The following is a 14,418-nucleotide window of genomic DNA, read 5'->3' on the forward strand; positions in this document are numbered from 1 at the left end:
CTTGGATGCGTGTTTGCAACGATTGCAAGAAGTCTACGCTTGTATGCGTACTTGCAACGACTGCAAGACGTCCATGCTTGAATGCGTGCTTGCAACGGTTGCAAGAAGTCTACACTTGAATGCGTACTTGCAACGACTGCAAGACGCCCATGCTTGAATGCGTGCTTGCAATGATTTGCAAGAAGTCTTTGCTTGGATGCGTGCTTGCAACGATTGCAAGAAGTCTACGCTTGAATGCGTACTTGCAACGACTGCAAGACGTCCATGCTTGAATGCATGCTTGCAACGATTGCAAGAAGTCTGTGCCTGGGAATGTGTTTGCAATGATTGCAGGGAGTATATGCTTAGGTGCGTGCTAGCAGCGATATGCAAGAAGTTGTTTCTTGGATGTGTATGGAATGAATCCGATATGAATCGGTCGTACGAATGAAAACAACTGGAGCACACCGGAACGAATCGGTGCATGTCGGATGCGACCGACTCGAATCGGGGCACGGTAAATGACGGTCAATTTAATGAAAAATCTGTTATGACAGAGGCATAAGCCGGTCGTGCCGCGACTGTGACTGATGATGAACCGGACTCTGGAGCATGCACTGAAATGAGGCTAAAGCGCTGGGGCACACCGTAACGAATCGGTGCATGTATGCAACTGGATTCGAAACGAAGCGCGGTACGTGGCGGTGAAATTATTTTGATTGCCATGACAGAGGCACGAATCGATCATGCCGCTGGTGCTACTGTCCGTTAATCGTGCATGCTCTGAAGCATGTACTGAAATGTGGCTGAAATACCTGGGGCGCGCCGAGACGAATTAGTGCACGATGCGACTGGATTCGTATCGGAGCGTGATACGTGACAGTGAAAATGATTTCCCATGACAGAGACATGAATCAGAGAAACGAAACCCGCAACCGATAATGAATCCTGACTCTGGAGCATGTACTGAAATGAGGCCGTAACCAACTGGGGCACATCGGAACGAATCGGTGCATCACGGATGTGACTAGATTCGAATCGGAGCACGGTAAGTGAAATGAGTGAAATGAGTGACAAAAGTTTGCCATGACAGAGGCCCGAATCGGTCGTGCCGCGATTGCGACTGACAACGAACGAGACTCTGGAGCATGTACTGAAATGAGGCAGAAAATACCTGGGGCACGAATTGATGCATCGTAGATGCGACTGGATTCGTATCGGAACGTGATACGTGACAGTGAAATGATTTCCCATGACAGAGGCACGAATCGGTGCGCTGAGACCTGCGATTGACAACGAACGGGACTCTGGAGCATGTACTGAAATGAGGCCGAAAAATACCTGGGGCACGCCGGACGAATTGGTGCATCATAGATGCGACTGGATTCGTATCGGAACGTGATACGTGACAGTGAAATTATTTACCATGACAGAGGCATGAGTCGGTGACTCAACAAATGGGACTCTGGAGCATGTACTGAAATGAGGCCGAAAAAGCAACTGGGGCGCACCGGGACGAATCGGTGCATTGTGGATGCGACTGGATTCGAATAGGAGCGCGGTAGGTGAAAGTGAAATGATTTGAAATGATCTGAAATGGTTTGAAAATGGTTGAAATGGTTCGGCCTTGACATGGCACTGACCGGTGTCCATCAAATCCACGAGAAACATTGATTAGTCTGTGGAGCAAAAACAGTGAGACACGCCTAAACGAAGCTGTGTCTTTGCGTTGGTGTGAGGTACACAAACACAAAAGAAATGTTTAGTATGATAACGTTATGAGTAGTAGACAGACGTCGCGGCTGTGTGTAGGGTTTTACAAATAACTCATAAGTTTGATATCGAGGTTTAGTGACGAGACATTTACAATGTATGAAATGACAAGTCAACCGAAAAAACCCTACCTGCGACAGCCAAATCAACGCGTTAGTACGTGAATTGCAAACGGGAACGAGGACCTCGAACAACTACGAAACGGTAACTCACGGACGCCAATGAGTTTCGAAGAGTCGGACTAGTGACGTCGTGCCGCGCACCAGAAACCGACAAAGACCACAGGTGAGCGGGCTGGTTAAATACCCTCCGGGCTCCTCCCATAAATTCAGGCCACCATACTGGCCTTCCTACATATATGTGTGTGTATATATATATATATATATATATATATATATATATGTGTATATATATATATATATGTATGTGTGTGTGTGTGTGTGTGTGTGTGTGTGTGTGTGTGTGTGTGTATATAATTTTTTTTTTTTGGTTGAACTGGATGGACTTGTGTCTTTTTTCAACCTGACTAACTATGTAACTAACTATGTAACTAACTATGTAACTATGTAACTATGTCCGCCGGACTTTCCGAATGGGCTACTTGCCCACACAAGACACTTTTTCAGTGGACTAATACGGCGTACTAAGTCTGCCGGACTATCCGCCGTACTTTTGAAATGAACGGACTCGCCCACACACGCGGAGGAAAGTCCGCTCATTTTGAGCGCATGTCCAGGTAGCCGGGGCCAGCGAAGGAGGTATCGCTGGCCCCGTCACCTGGTATGGACTTAAAGGGGAATCCCTACGCCGAAAAATCGGCGTGGGGGTCCCCCCCTAGGTCCACATCAGACCCTTGTTCGAGCACGCTACCCGGCCAGCCAGGAAAGGGGGGGACGAGCGAGCGCCCCCCCTCTACTTAGCTGTACCAGACCTCGTGCCCTCAACATGGGGGGTGCCTTGGGGAAGGGGGGGCCGTGCAGCCCCCCCACCCCAAAGCACCTTGTCCCCATGTTGATGACAAGGACCTCTTCCCGACAACCCTGGCCGTTGGTTGTCATGGTCTGCGGGCGGGGGGCTTATTGGAATCTGGGAGCCCCCTTTAATAAGGGGGCCGGTATCAGGGGGGTACAATGTACCCCTACCCATTCACCTGTGGAAAAAAGTAAAAAAAAAACACAACACACAAGGGTTAAAATAGTTTATTGCACAGCTCCGGGGGTCTTCCGTCTTCGGGGGTCTTCTCGCCGGACTCCTCCTCTATCTTCTGCTAGCTCTTTTGCTAGCGGAGGAGCCTGGCTTTCTTCTTCACTGCCGCCGCCCTCTTCTTCCAACTTCGGGGGTCTTGTCCCCCTCTTCGGGGGTCTTGTCCCCTTCTTCGGTTCTTCTTGCCGGGCCACCACGCCTTCTTCTAGCTCTTTTACAGGCGGTGGCCCGGTCGCCTCGTCGCATCCTCCACTCACAATGGCATGGACGCTCACTTGTCCCCCCTTTCCTGGCCGGCCGGGTAGCGTGCTCGGACAAGGGTCTGATGTGGACCTATGGGGGGGACCCCCATGCCGATTTTTCGGCGTAGGGATTCCCCTTTAAGTCCATACCAGGTGACGGGGCCAGCGACGCCTCCTTCGCTGGCCCCGGCTACCTGGACACGCGCTCAAAATGAGCGGACTTTTCTCCGGGCGGGAAAAGTCAGTTCATTTCAAAAGTACGGCGGACTGGCACACGCACGGCCGGATTGTCCGCCAAAATGCGAGTCCGGCGGTAAGATTGGAGTGCAAAACTACTTTCTAAGTCCGCCGGCTACACACGGGCGGATTGTCCGGCGGACTTGAGTTTGCCGGACTTTTCCATCGGATTGTTTGATTGTGTGTACGCGGCATTAGACTACAATGCCCAATACAAAAACATTGAGAACATCATCAAAAGACACTGGTATATTCTTTTAACAGATACACACCTTAAATCTATCCTCCCTCACATAGCGAAATTTGCATATAAACAAGCTCCAACATTAAGAGATAAAATAGTTAAAAATATTCCTGATCCACCAGCAATTGGCTAGACTTTTTTTTACAGGAAAAGGCTTCTACCCATGCAAACGCCTGTACCAAGAAAAAAGACCAGTAGAAAAGAAGTTTAAATTCACATCAACCAGTACCGGGAATACACATGAAGTCAGGGATTTCATCTGTTGCAACACAGAGGGAGCAGTATATGTCCTCAAATGCAGCTGTGGCCTTCAGTATATTGGGCGCACAAACCCCCCCCCTCCCCGAAAATGCGGATAAAAGAACATGTACAAAACATCATTAAGGGGTTTGGTAAATACAGTGTTTCTAAACACTTCACCACACATCATAAACAAGACCCCACCCACCTCATGTTCTGGGGCATTGAACCGTATAAAAGGCATTGGTGAGGGGGACATAAGGTCAGAACTTTGAGTAAACTACAATCCAAATTTATTTTTATTTTTGACACATTCACACCCCGGAGCCTCAGCATAGAATTTGACCTCAACTGTTTTATTAGTGACTTGTGAATCATCCGTTAGTGTACATTAGATCATATGAACATTTTAATACTCAGATTATTTACATATTTTACTGTGTATTTGTTTATAACAGACCATATTATCACTGTATTACTTAGATTAATTTTATATTTTTTTACCATTGTTTACTCACTGCTCATATATTATGCTTTTTATGGTAACGTATACATCATTTCCGGAGTCCTACTTTTACACCATTGTTTTATACCTTTTAATGCTCAACTTATCTTAATAATTTAATATCTTAATAACTACCACTACCCTTTGTCTCTTCCCCCCTTTTAACATTTAGTGAGCAGGTCGCAATTTTTATTATTCTTCCAAATGGCATCTGTTAATGTTAGCTCGTTATTATAATTAAGTGTTCTTGCATAGCAAGACCACTTACTGTTATCTCACATATATATTATTATTATTATAGCCAAATTTACCACCCTAACTCCTCCCACAGCTTTTACACTACATAGACAGTAATATACCAAAACGTGTGGATTGTTCCCGATTGGTGTGCTATTACTTTGTGGAATGTTTTGCCAAATGGTTCACGGAACTTGTCCCATAGGAACGAATGGTGAAATGTTCAAAACTAGAGTGGGAGGTGACAAAAACTGACAACTCCATGATCAACCAAAACATTATGATCACCCCATGATCTGCCAAAATCATTTTTGAAAAAAAAAACATTTTTGAAAAAAAAAACATTTTTGAAAAAAAAAAATATATATATTTTTTGAATCAAAAAAGCTCTTTCAGCTAATGATGGGAATTCAACTTTTTTAGTACTATTTATACTTTTTAAAATATTAAGCTTTTTAACACTTTTCACAGCCACTCCAACCACACAACAGTTACTTAAGCCACTCCACCCAGTTACTCCACCCACTCCAGTAGGTGGAGGCAAGAACTCTTCACACAATTTCCCCAGAAATTGTAGACTTTTCTAGTTACATATTGCCATCTGAAATTGAATATACTAATTTGAGGTTTCCATGCATTTTCTGCAGATATATATTCCTCACATAACACTGATCATTCATTTTCTCTATTCATTGATGGCAACACATCAGTGACGACACTTAGTGCCAAAGTTACGACGCTGTATTGTCTATTTTGAGATACAATAAATCCTATACAGCGATTTTTAGGAAAATGGCTGCTTTAATACTTTGAATATGAGGGCTTCAAGAAAATGGCTGACCATCAATTAGATCATATGTAACCTATTTAAGGACACTTCTGCTGACCATAGCCTATCCCCAGTGAAGCACGTGACAGTGACGTAATGCGTAGGACACAGGCATACGGACACCGGAAGTGACGTTTAGGTCTCAAGCTCGCTGCTCATTTTTACATTGTGCATTATTCTGTCACAAAATGTGAGTACGTTTTACTGCTGTTATTTACTAATAAACATCCACCTTAAGCATACTACACCATAGAGGCTCTGTGTTCTCTCCAAATCTTTCCCATACATGTGCGGTTTTGATGCATTTGAGCGTCCCTTATTGCTTACCCTACCGGAATGAAAGGAAGCACCTATTAAGCTCTGCATACACCGGTGACTCTCTGGAAAGAAGGAATGCGCAGGAAACAACCCCACCTGAGTGATTAACCTCCTCTCTAGTGATGGACGAACTTCCGACGGGACGTTTCGCGAACGCGAAATGCGAACGGACCCAAACGTTCGCGAAACCGACCGTTCGCCGCGGGCCCCATTGACTTCAATGGGAGGCGAACTTTGCAAACCTTCATGTCGAATTTGCGGCCACGTGGTAATTATTAGGGGGTAAAACGTAGTCCCACCATCTGGACAATGACATAATACATGTATGAGGTGAATTTGGGATCGATAACTACAAGCATTTTTATTTTATTTGGGAAATTGTTCTAACAATTCAGGACTATGGAGCTAATGAAGGCAATGGAGGAGAGGGAAGGTCAGGGACCAGGGTAGGCAAAGAAGAGGGTGCAGGAGATGATCACCAGCAGCGTGACATACCGGAATGACACATGCACCGTGATAGAGGCATCTGACAGCAGCACCGTAATACAGAGCACTGACAGCAGCACCGTGACATACAGCGCTGACAGCAGCACCGTGACATACAGCGCTGACAGCAGCACCGTGACATACAGCGCTGACAGCAGCACCGTGACATACAGCGCTGACAGCAGCACCGTGACATACAGCGCTGACAGCAGCACCGTGACATACAGCGCTGACAGCAGCACCGTGACATACAGCGCTGACAGCAGCACCGTGACATACAGCGCTGACAGCAGCACCGTGACATACAGCGCTGACAGCAGCACCGTGACATACAGCGCTGACAGCAGCACCGTGACATACAGCGCTGACAGCAGCACCGTGACATACAGCACTGACAGCAGCACCGTAAGCAGCCCCAGGAGGAAGTCAGCACAGCACAGGGATGGTGTGATCCCCTCATAATAAGAACCCCCAGGAGGAAGTCAGCACAGCACAGGGATAGTGTGATCCCTTCATAATAAGAACCCCCAGGAGGAAGTCAGCACAGCACAGGGATATCATAAGCAGCCCCAGTAGAAATATGACACCGCTCAACCTCTTCAAAGAGGAGGGTAGGGGCATATAGTACGGTGTGCTTTTTTGGGTCAAGGAAGTGAGCCAAATGAATTAAGAAGGTCTGTGTGCTTGATTAAAAAAATAGTTTATAGACATATACATGGTCTACTGGTCACATGTGTTGAATTCCTCCGAGATCCATGCCTCATTCATTTTTAGAAATGTGAGGTAGTTAACACTGTGGTGAGCTAGGCGAGTACGCTTATCGGTCACAATCCCCCCTGCTGCGCTGAACGTCCTTTCGGACAGGACACTGGATGAGGGGCAAGCCAACAGTTCGATTGCAAATTGGGCAAGCTCTGGCCAGAGGTCAAGCCTGCCCACCCAGTAGTCTAGGGGTTCATCACTCCTCAGAGCGTCCACATCGGCCGTTAACCCAATGTAGTCGGACACCTGACGGTCTAGGCGTTCCCTGATGCTGGATCCGGATGACACCTGTCGATGGGTCGGCTGAAAGAATGACCTCATATCCGAAGTCACCAACACATCTTCAAACCGGCCTCTTCTTGCAGGCGCTGTTGGATTGGTACCCGCAAATCCTTCTCTGGGAGTGGGAATTGCTCCTCTGCCAGCGCACGCAAAAGCAGAATGCAGCATTTCTCGAAGCAAGGCCTGGAAGTGCTGCATTCTGACAGCCCTCTGCGACGGCGGTAACATTTCCGCCATTTTGTGTTTGTACCGGGGGTCTAAGTACGTTGCCACCCAGTACTGGTCCTTGACCCTCATGCTTTTTATACGGGGGTCCCTATTAAAACACTGGAGCATGAAGGCCCCCATTTGCACTAAAGTGGAAGCGGTGTGGTGGCCTGGCTCCTGCTCATCATCCAGGATAATGTCGTCCTCTTCATTCTCCTCTCCCCATCCTCGCACAACAGGGATCCCAGAAAGGTTTAAAGCATGCTCTTCTTGCTCCTGCTCATCCGCCCCGGCACCATCCTCCTCTGACTCCTCATCAGACTCCTGTTGTTGACTTGTCTCAGATAGAGTAGCCCCCCCTGGGAATTCATCCAGCATTGCGACTTCCTCATCTTCCCGCTCCTGCTCCTCCACAGCCTGATCAATGACACGACGCAATGCACGCTCCAGAAAGAAGGCATAAGGTACCATGTCACTGATGGCGCCATGGCTGCGACTGACCAGTTTGGTGATCTCCTCAAATGGCCGCAGAAGTCTGCATGTGTCGCGCATGAGCAGCCACTGGCGCGGTGAAAAAAAACCCAGCTCCCCAGAACCGTTTCTTTCGCAGAGTTCATACAGGTAGACGTTAACTGCACGTTTCTGCTGGAGCAGCCTATCAAGCATATAGAAGGTTGAGTTCCATCGCGTCGGGCAATCGCAAATAAGACGTCTGACCGGCAGATGGTGTCGCCGCTGAATGTCAGCAAGGCGAGCCATGGCCGTGTAAGATCTTCTGAAATGGGCCGAGATTTTCCTTGCCTGCCGCAAGATGTCCTGGACCCCAGGGTATTTGACAAGGAATCGCTGCACGACCAAGTTTAAGACGTGTGCCATGCACGGCACGTGCGTGATTTTGCCCTGTTTCAATGCGCTAAGCAGATTGGCACCGTTGTCACACACCACTTTACCAACTGTCAAATTGAGCGGTGTTAGCCACTCATCTGCCTGTGAACGCAAAGCTGAAAGGAGTGCCGGGCCAGTGTGGCTCTTTGCTTCCAGGCACAACAGACGCAGCACGGCATGGCAACGTCTCACCTGGCATGTGGAATAGGTTCTGGGGAGCTTGGGCGGTGCAGTGGAAGAGACGCTAGCAGCGGAAAAGGAGGAGGCAGCTGAGGAGGAGAGGGAGGAGGATGGAGTAGGAGGAGGAGAAGAAGAGTCAGGCCTGCATGCAATCCGTGGCGGTAAAACCAAATCTACACGGGTGCCACGGGTTACATGCTTGACGGCCGTCAGAAGGTTCACCCAGTGGGCAGTAAAACTGATATACCTTCCCTGCCCGTGTTTGCTAGACCACGTGTCTGTGGTCAGATGTATCTTGGCACCGACACTGTGTGCCAGAGATACATTCACTTGCCGCTGAACATGGCCATATAGCTCTGGGATGCCCTTCTCTGAGAAATACTTCCTTCCTGGGACCTTCCATTGTGGTGTTCCAATGGCCACAAATTTGCGAAAGGCCTCCGAGTCCACCAGTTTATATGGCAGTAGTTGGCGGGCTATGAGTTCTGACAAGCCAGCCGCCAACCGTTGGGCAAGAGGGTTATCCGGCATCATCATTTTTTTACGCTCAAACATTAGGCCCACGGAAGCCTGCCTTTTTGCAGAAAAATGTGAGCTTGGCGTGATGGAAGGTGGAGTGGAGGACAATTGTGAGGAGAGAGGAGAAGGAGAAGTAGAAGACGAGGCTGGACGGTGAGAGCCTGCAGTGTGGCTTTGTGTGTTCCGTTGCTCCCACTGGGCTCGGTGATGGCTGCTCATGTGCCTTCTTAAGGCGGTCGTCCCTAGGTGAGTATTGGGCTTACCGCGACTAACGCGTTGACTGCAAAGATTGCAGATGGCAACGCTATTGTCAGCAGCGGACACGTTAAAAAAAGCCCACACTGCGGAGCCATGTGCCGGTGTCCTGGGAGCGCCAGATGTGACCGTACATGGTCGATGACTCGCTCCTGATACATTTGCAGTCTGCTTTGTCCCTGCTGTGCAATGTAAGTCATTGCTGCTTCTCCTCCCTATCTGCTGGTCCATATCTCCCTCTGAACTCCCCTCCTCTTCCTCTCTTGTGGGCACCCACGTGACATCACTAGACACGTCATCATCAACGTCACCTTCCCCACCGCTATAAGTAGAGATCTCGGAGTAGGCAGCAACACCGGGGACCAACCTCCTCCTTGGGCTGATCTGGGTACTGGCGTCAGACTGCTGAGTAGCGCTTGTTGCTACCTCCTCTTCCTGATCCAATACCAAGAGTGGCTGCGCATCAGAAATGTCCTCTTGATATGGATCGGAAAATAATTCCAGTGACTCAAGCGGAAGGTATGTGGTGGTGGTGGTGGTGGTCGTGTTGTTGGTGGTAGTGTCTTTGGGGGTGCACATAGCAGAGAGTGAAGAAGAGGGTGCAGATCGAGAGGATGAGGAGGGTGCAGAAGAGTAAGGCTGAGCGAGCCACTCAACCAAGTCTGGTGCATCCTTTAAAGTAATTGAACGCACCTTCTGCAACTTCCCACTTTGGCTCAAGCCTGTTGCTCCTGCCCTACCCCTACCACCCCTGCGGAAGGGCCTGCCTCTTCCTCTGCATGTCATTTTTTAAATGACCCTGTGACAAAACTCTTAGTCCCTATACCGCTGAAGGACTGCTGCAGTATAGGTGAGCGGTCAGCAGTGGTGCACGTCAACCCTATCTATTGTGGACCTATAGCGGTCCTTACAGAACAGCAGACTGTACCGCACTCAAGCCTATGTACCGTAGCACCCTATACCAAGTTACCAGTCCTTATAAGAACTTTTGTGGACCAAGCAGGTTGTGTATTAGTGTTTAGCAGACTGTACGTCAGTCCCTATACCGCTGAAGGACTGCTGCAGTATAGGGCAGCGGTCAGCAGTGGTGCACGTCAACCCTATCTATTGTGGACCGATAGCGGTCCTTACAGAACAGCAGACTGTACCGCACTCAAGCCTATGTACCGTAGCACCCTATACCAAGTTACCAGTCCTTATAAGAACTTTTGTGGAACAAGCAGGTTGTGTGTTAGTGATTAGCAGACTGTACGTCAGTCCCTATACCGCTGAAGGACTGCTGCAGTATAGGGCAGCGGTCAGCAGTGGTGCACGTCAACCCTATCTATTGTGGACCGATAGCGGTCCTTACAGAACAGCAGACTGTACCGCACTCAAGCCTATGTACCGTAGCACCCTATACCAAGTTACCAGTCCTTATAAGAACTTTTGTGGAACAAGCAGGTTGTGTGTTAGTGATTAGCAGACTGTACGTCAGTCCCTATACCGCTGAAGGACTGCTGCAGTATAGGGCAGCGGTCAGCAGTGGTGCACGTCAACCCTATCTATTGTGGACCGATAGCGGTCCTTACAGAACAGCAGACTGTACCGCACTCAAGCCTATGTACCGTAGCACCCTATACCAAGTTACCAGTCCTTATAAGAACTTTTGTGGAACAAGCAGGTTGTGTGTTAGTGATTAGCAGACTGTACGTCAGTCCCTATACCGCTGAAGGACTGCTGCAGTATAGGTGAGCGGTCAGCAGTGGTGCACGTCAACCCTATCTATTGTGGACCGATAGCGGTCCTTACAGAACAGCAGACTGTACCGCACTCAAGCCTATGTACCGTAGCACCCTATACCAAGTTACCAGTCCTTATAAGAACTTTTGTGGACCAAGCAGGTTGTGTATTAGTGTTTAGCAGACTGTACGTCAGTCCCTATACCGCTGAAGGACTGCTGCAGTATAGGGCAGCGGTCAGCAGTGGTGCACGTCAACCCTATCTATTGTGGACCGATAGCGGTCCTTACAGAACAGCAGACTGTACCGCACTCAAGCCTATGTACCGTAGCACCCTATACCAAGTTACCAGTCCTTATAAGAACTTTTGTGGAACAAGCAGGTTGTGTGTTAGTGATTAGCAGACTGTACGTCAGTCCCTATACCGCTGAAGGACTGCTGCAGTATAGGGCAGCGGTCAGCAGTGGTGCACGTCAACCCTATCTATTGTGGACCGATAGCGGTCCTTACAGAACAGCAGACTGTACCGCACTCAAGCCTATGTACCGTAGCACCCTATACCAAGTTACCAGTCCTTATAAGAACTTTTGTGGAACAAGCAGGTTGTGTGTTAGTGATTAGCAGACTGTACGTCAGTCCCTATACCGCTGAAGGACTGCTGCAGTATAGGTGAGCGGTCAGCAGTGGTGCACGTCAACCCTATCTATTGTGGACCGATAGCGGTCCTTACAGAACAGCAGACTGTACCGCACTCAAGCCTATGTACCGTAGCACCCTATACCAAGTTACCAGTCCTTATAAGAACTTTTGTGGACCAAGCAGGTTGTGTATTAGTGTTTAGCAGACTGTACGTCAGTCCCTATACCGCTGAAGGACTGCTGCAGTATAGGGCAGCGGTCAGCAGTGGTGCACGTCAACCCTATCTATTGTGGACCGATAGCGGTCCTTACAGAACAGCAGACTGTACCGCACTCAAGCCTATGTACCGTAGCACCCTATACCAAGTTACCAGTCCTTATAAGAACTTTTGTGGACCAAGCAGGTTGTGTATTAGTGTTTAGCAGACTGTACGTCAGTCCCTATACCGCTGAAGGACTGCTGCAGTATAGGGCAGCGGTCAGCAGTGGTGCACGTCAACCCTATCTATTGTGGACCGATAGCGGTCCTTACAGAACAGCAGACTGTACCGCACTCAAGCCTATGTACCGTAGCACCCTATACCAAGTTACCAGTCCTTATAAGAACTTTTGTGGAACAAGCAGGTTGTGTGTTAGTGATTAGCAAACTGTACGTCAGTCCCTATACCGCTGAAGGACTGCTGCAGTATAGGGCAGCGGTCAGCAGTGGTGCACGTCAACCCTATCTATTGTGGACCGATAGCGGTCCTTACAGAACAGCAGACTGTACCGCACTCAAGCCTATGTACCGTAGCACCCTATACCAAGTTACCAGTCCTTATAAGAACTTTTGTGGAACAAGTGAGTTGTGAATGTTTAGCAGACTGCAGCAGAAGGGCAGCAGTCAAGTATAATATCCTTTCTATATTTGGAAGAAAGAATATTATACATGTACAAGCCTATTACTGTACCACTGATACCAGTCCTGAAAAGAACCTTTGTGGAACTAATAATAACAGCAAGTCTTTAAAATTACCCTCACTGCCTGACAACACTGCTTCCTTCCTGTCCCTATACAAATTGGCAAAAAAAGAGAACGATTAGTGGTTACTGGAACAGCTCTTTTGTGGACCTTGATAGTAACAGCTAATGATGATGATGATGATGATGATGATGAAAGACTAATCTGGCTGTCCCTGTAGCATACACCGTCCTTTCCCTTTCTCTAAACTAACAAAAGACACTCAGGCTGCTGCAAGAATCAGCAGCACAGCAAACCTATCAACACCTAACACCTATACCAGTCCTGAAAAGAACTTTTGTGTACCAAATAGCTAGTGGTTTATCTCTCCCTACTCCACACAGGAACCTGTCCCTATCTTAACAGAAGAAAGAATGTAAAATGGCCACCGGATCGGGTGTATTTATAGGTTAGGGGGAATGTACAAGTGTCCATGTGCTGTCATGTCTCAATTGGCTGTCCTGTATCACATGATAAACGTGTCACCAAAGGTTAAAGTTCTTGTATACATTAAACACGTAAGTCCGCCGCGGCGAACGACGGAAAAAGGCGTTCGAACGTGCGGACCGCGAATGTCGGAAATTCGCCGCGAAACGACCGCCGGGCGAACCGTTCGGCCATCACTACTCCTCTCTCTCTTTGAATGCTGCTTACCTTACAGCAGTAAGGTAAGAAGTTAGTACACCTATGGGTGTTATTTACACCGAAGATCCACAATCAGTGAAGTCACAGTGTCATCTGCTGTTACTACAGAGCCCCTTCACACTGCACCTTGCACTTTGGAGCCAGAAGATTTTTTTCTGTGATTCATCAGCACCATTTGCACCTCCGTCATTCTATACATGGACTCCCCCTGAACCTGATATTTTGTATACCCACTCATTTATATTGGAATTTTTTTATATTTTTATATTTCATCCACTACAGTCACTTGTTTAGCACTTTTGCACTTTACTGTATTTATTGCAGTATTTATGTCAATTTGCACTTTATTGGATCTATTGTGACTTTACAAAAAGTGGACTTAATTTTGAAGATATCACATCATATGAATTTTTAGAGTTATTGTAATTTATTACTGTTTAATTTTAATTTATTTTGGAGTGAACACCAACCATTGATTTTATTTATAAACCTCCTCAGTGACACAAAGCTAAAAAGTCCTGTTTGGCTTTAGATATACTCTTACATGATCAGAGTTTAAGCAGGTGTGCCACAGGAAGCTGAAAAGCTCCAAATAAATAGTGGTGCCACTATATAGAGTACCAAAAGTGTGAAAACCATAAGAAGGAATTGACAGAATTGCAAACATTCTTACAAATAAAATACATATTTAAAATGTGTATTTACAGTAAGTATTTGAACTAGAGTTGTTTTTTAATTCAATCATTTGTACTATTTGTATGCACCTCTGCATTTTCAGCAGTGATATACCTCCTCAAACTTCTTTGCTTTGTACTGATCCGCTCCTTTCAGGAAGTTCAGTAAAATGATATCACAAAGGACAGTGCCCTGTAAAAAGAAACAATCCAAATAGGTAATCAAGTAAAAAGCTGATTAGGACAATTTTAAACTATATTTCCAGATAATACAATTTTTCTTATCTTATTTCTTCCTATACCTGAGGGTGACTATTTATATTCAGGTTTAAAAGGTGCTCCTAGAAAATTGCTATG

General features: G+C 47.3%; 1 protein-coding gene across 2 annotated transcripts in view; it reads right to left on the reverse strand.

Moving 5' to 3' along the window:
- The window catches only part of P2RX3 (purinergic receptor P2X 3), a 552,515-nt gene that overhangs the window by 129,142 nt on the left and 408,955 nt on the right, over positions 1–14,418 (reverse strand). The window contains exon 11 of one of the 2 annotated variants that reach the window (XM_077493185.1): positions 14,177–14,254. In XM_077493185.1, coding sequence (XP_077349311.1) covers positions 14,177–14,254 — 78 coding nt within the window. Of the gene's footprint in view, positions 1–14,151; positions 14,255–14,418 lie in introns of both variants that reach the window. The other variant, XM_077493186.1, reaches the window with a different exon arrangement.

Source organism: Lithobates pipiens, unplaced genomic scaffold, assembly GCF_037356315.1.
Source record: "Lithobates pipiens isolate NorthernLeopardFrog02 unplaced genomic scaffold, aLitPip1_a1.2 Scaffold_19, whole genome shotgun sequence".
NCBI classification, from domain to species: Eukaryota; Metazoa; Chordata; class Amphibia; order Anura; family Ranidae; genus Lithobates; species Lithobates pipiens.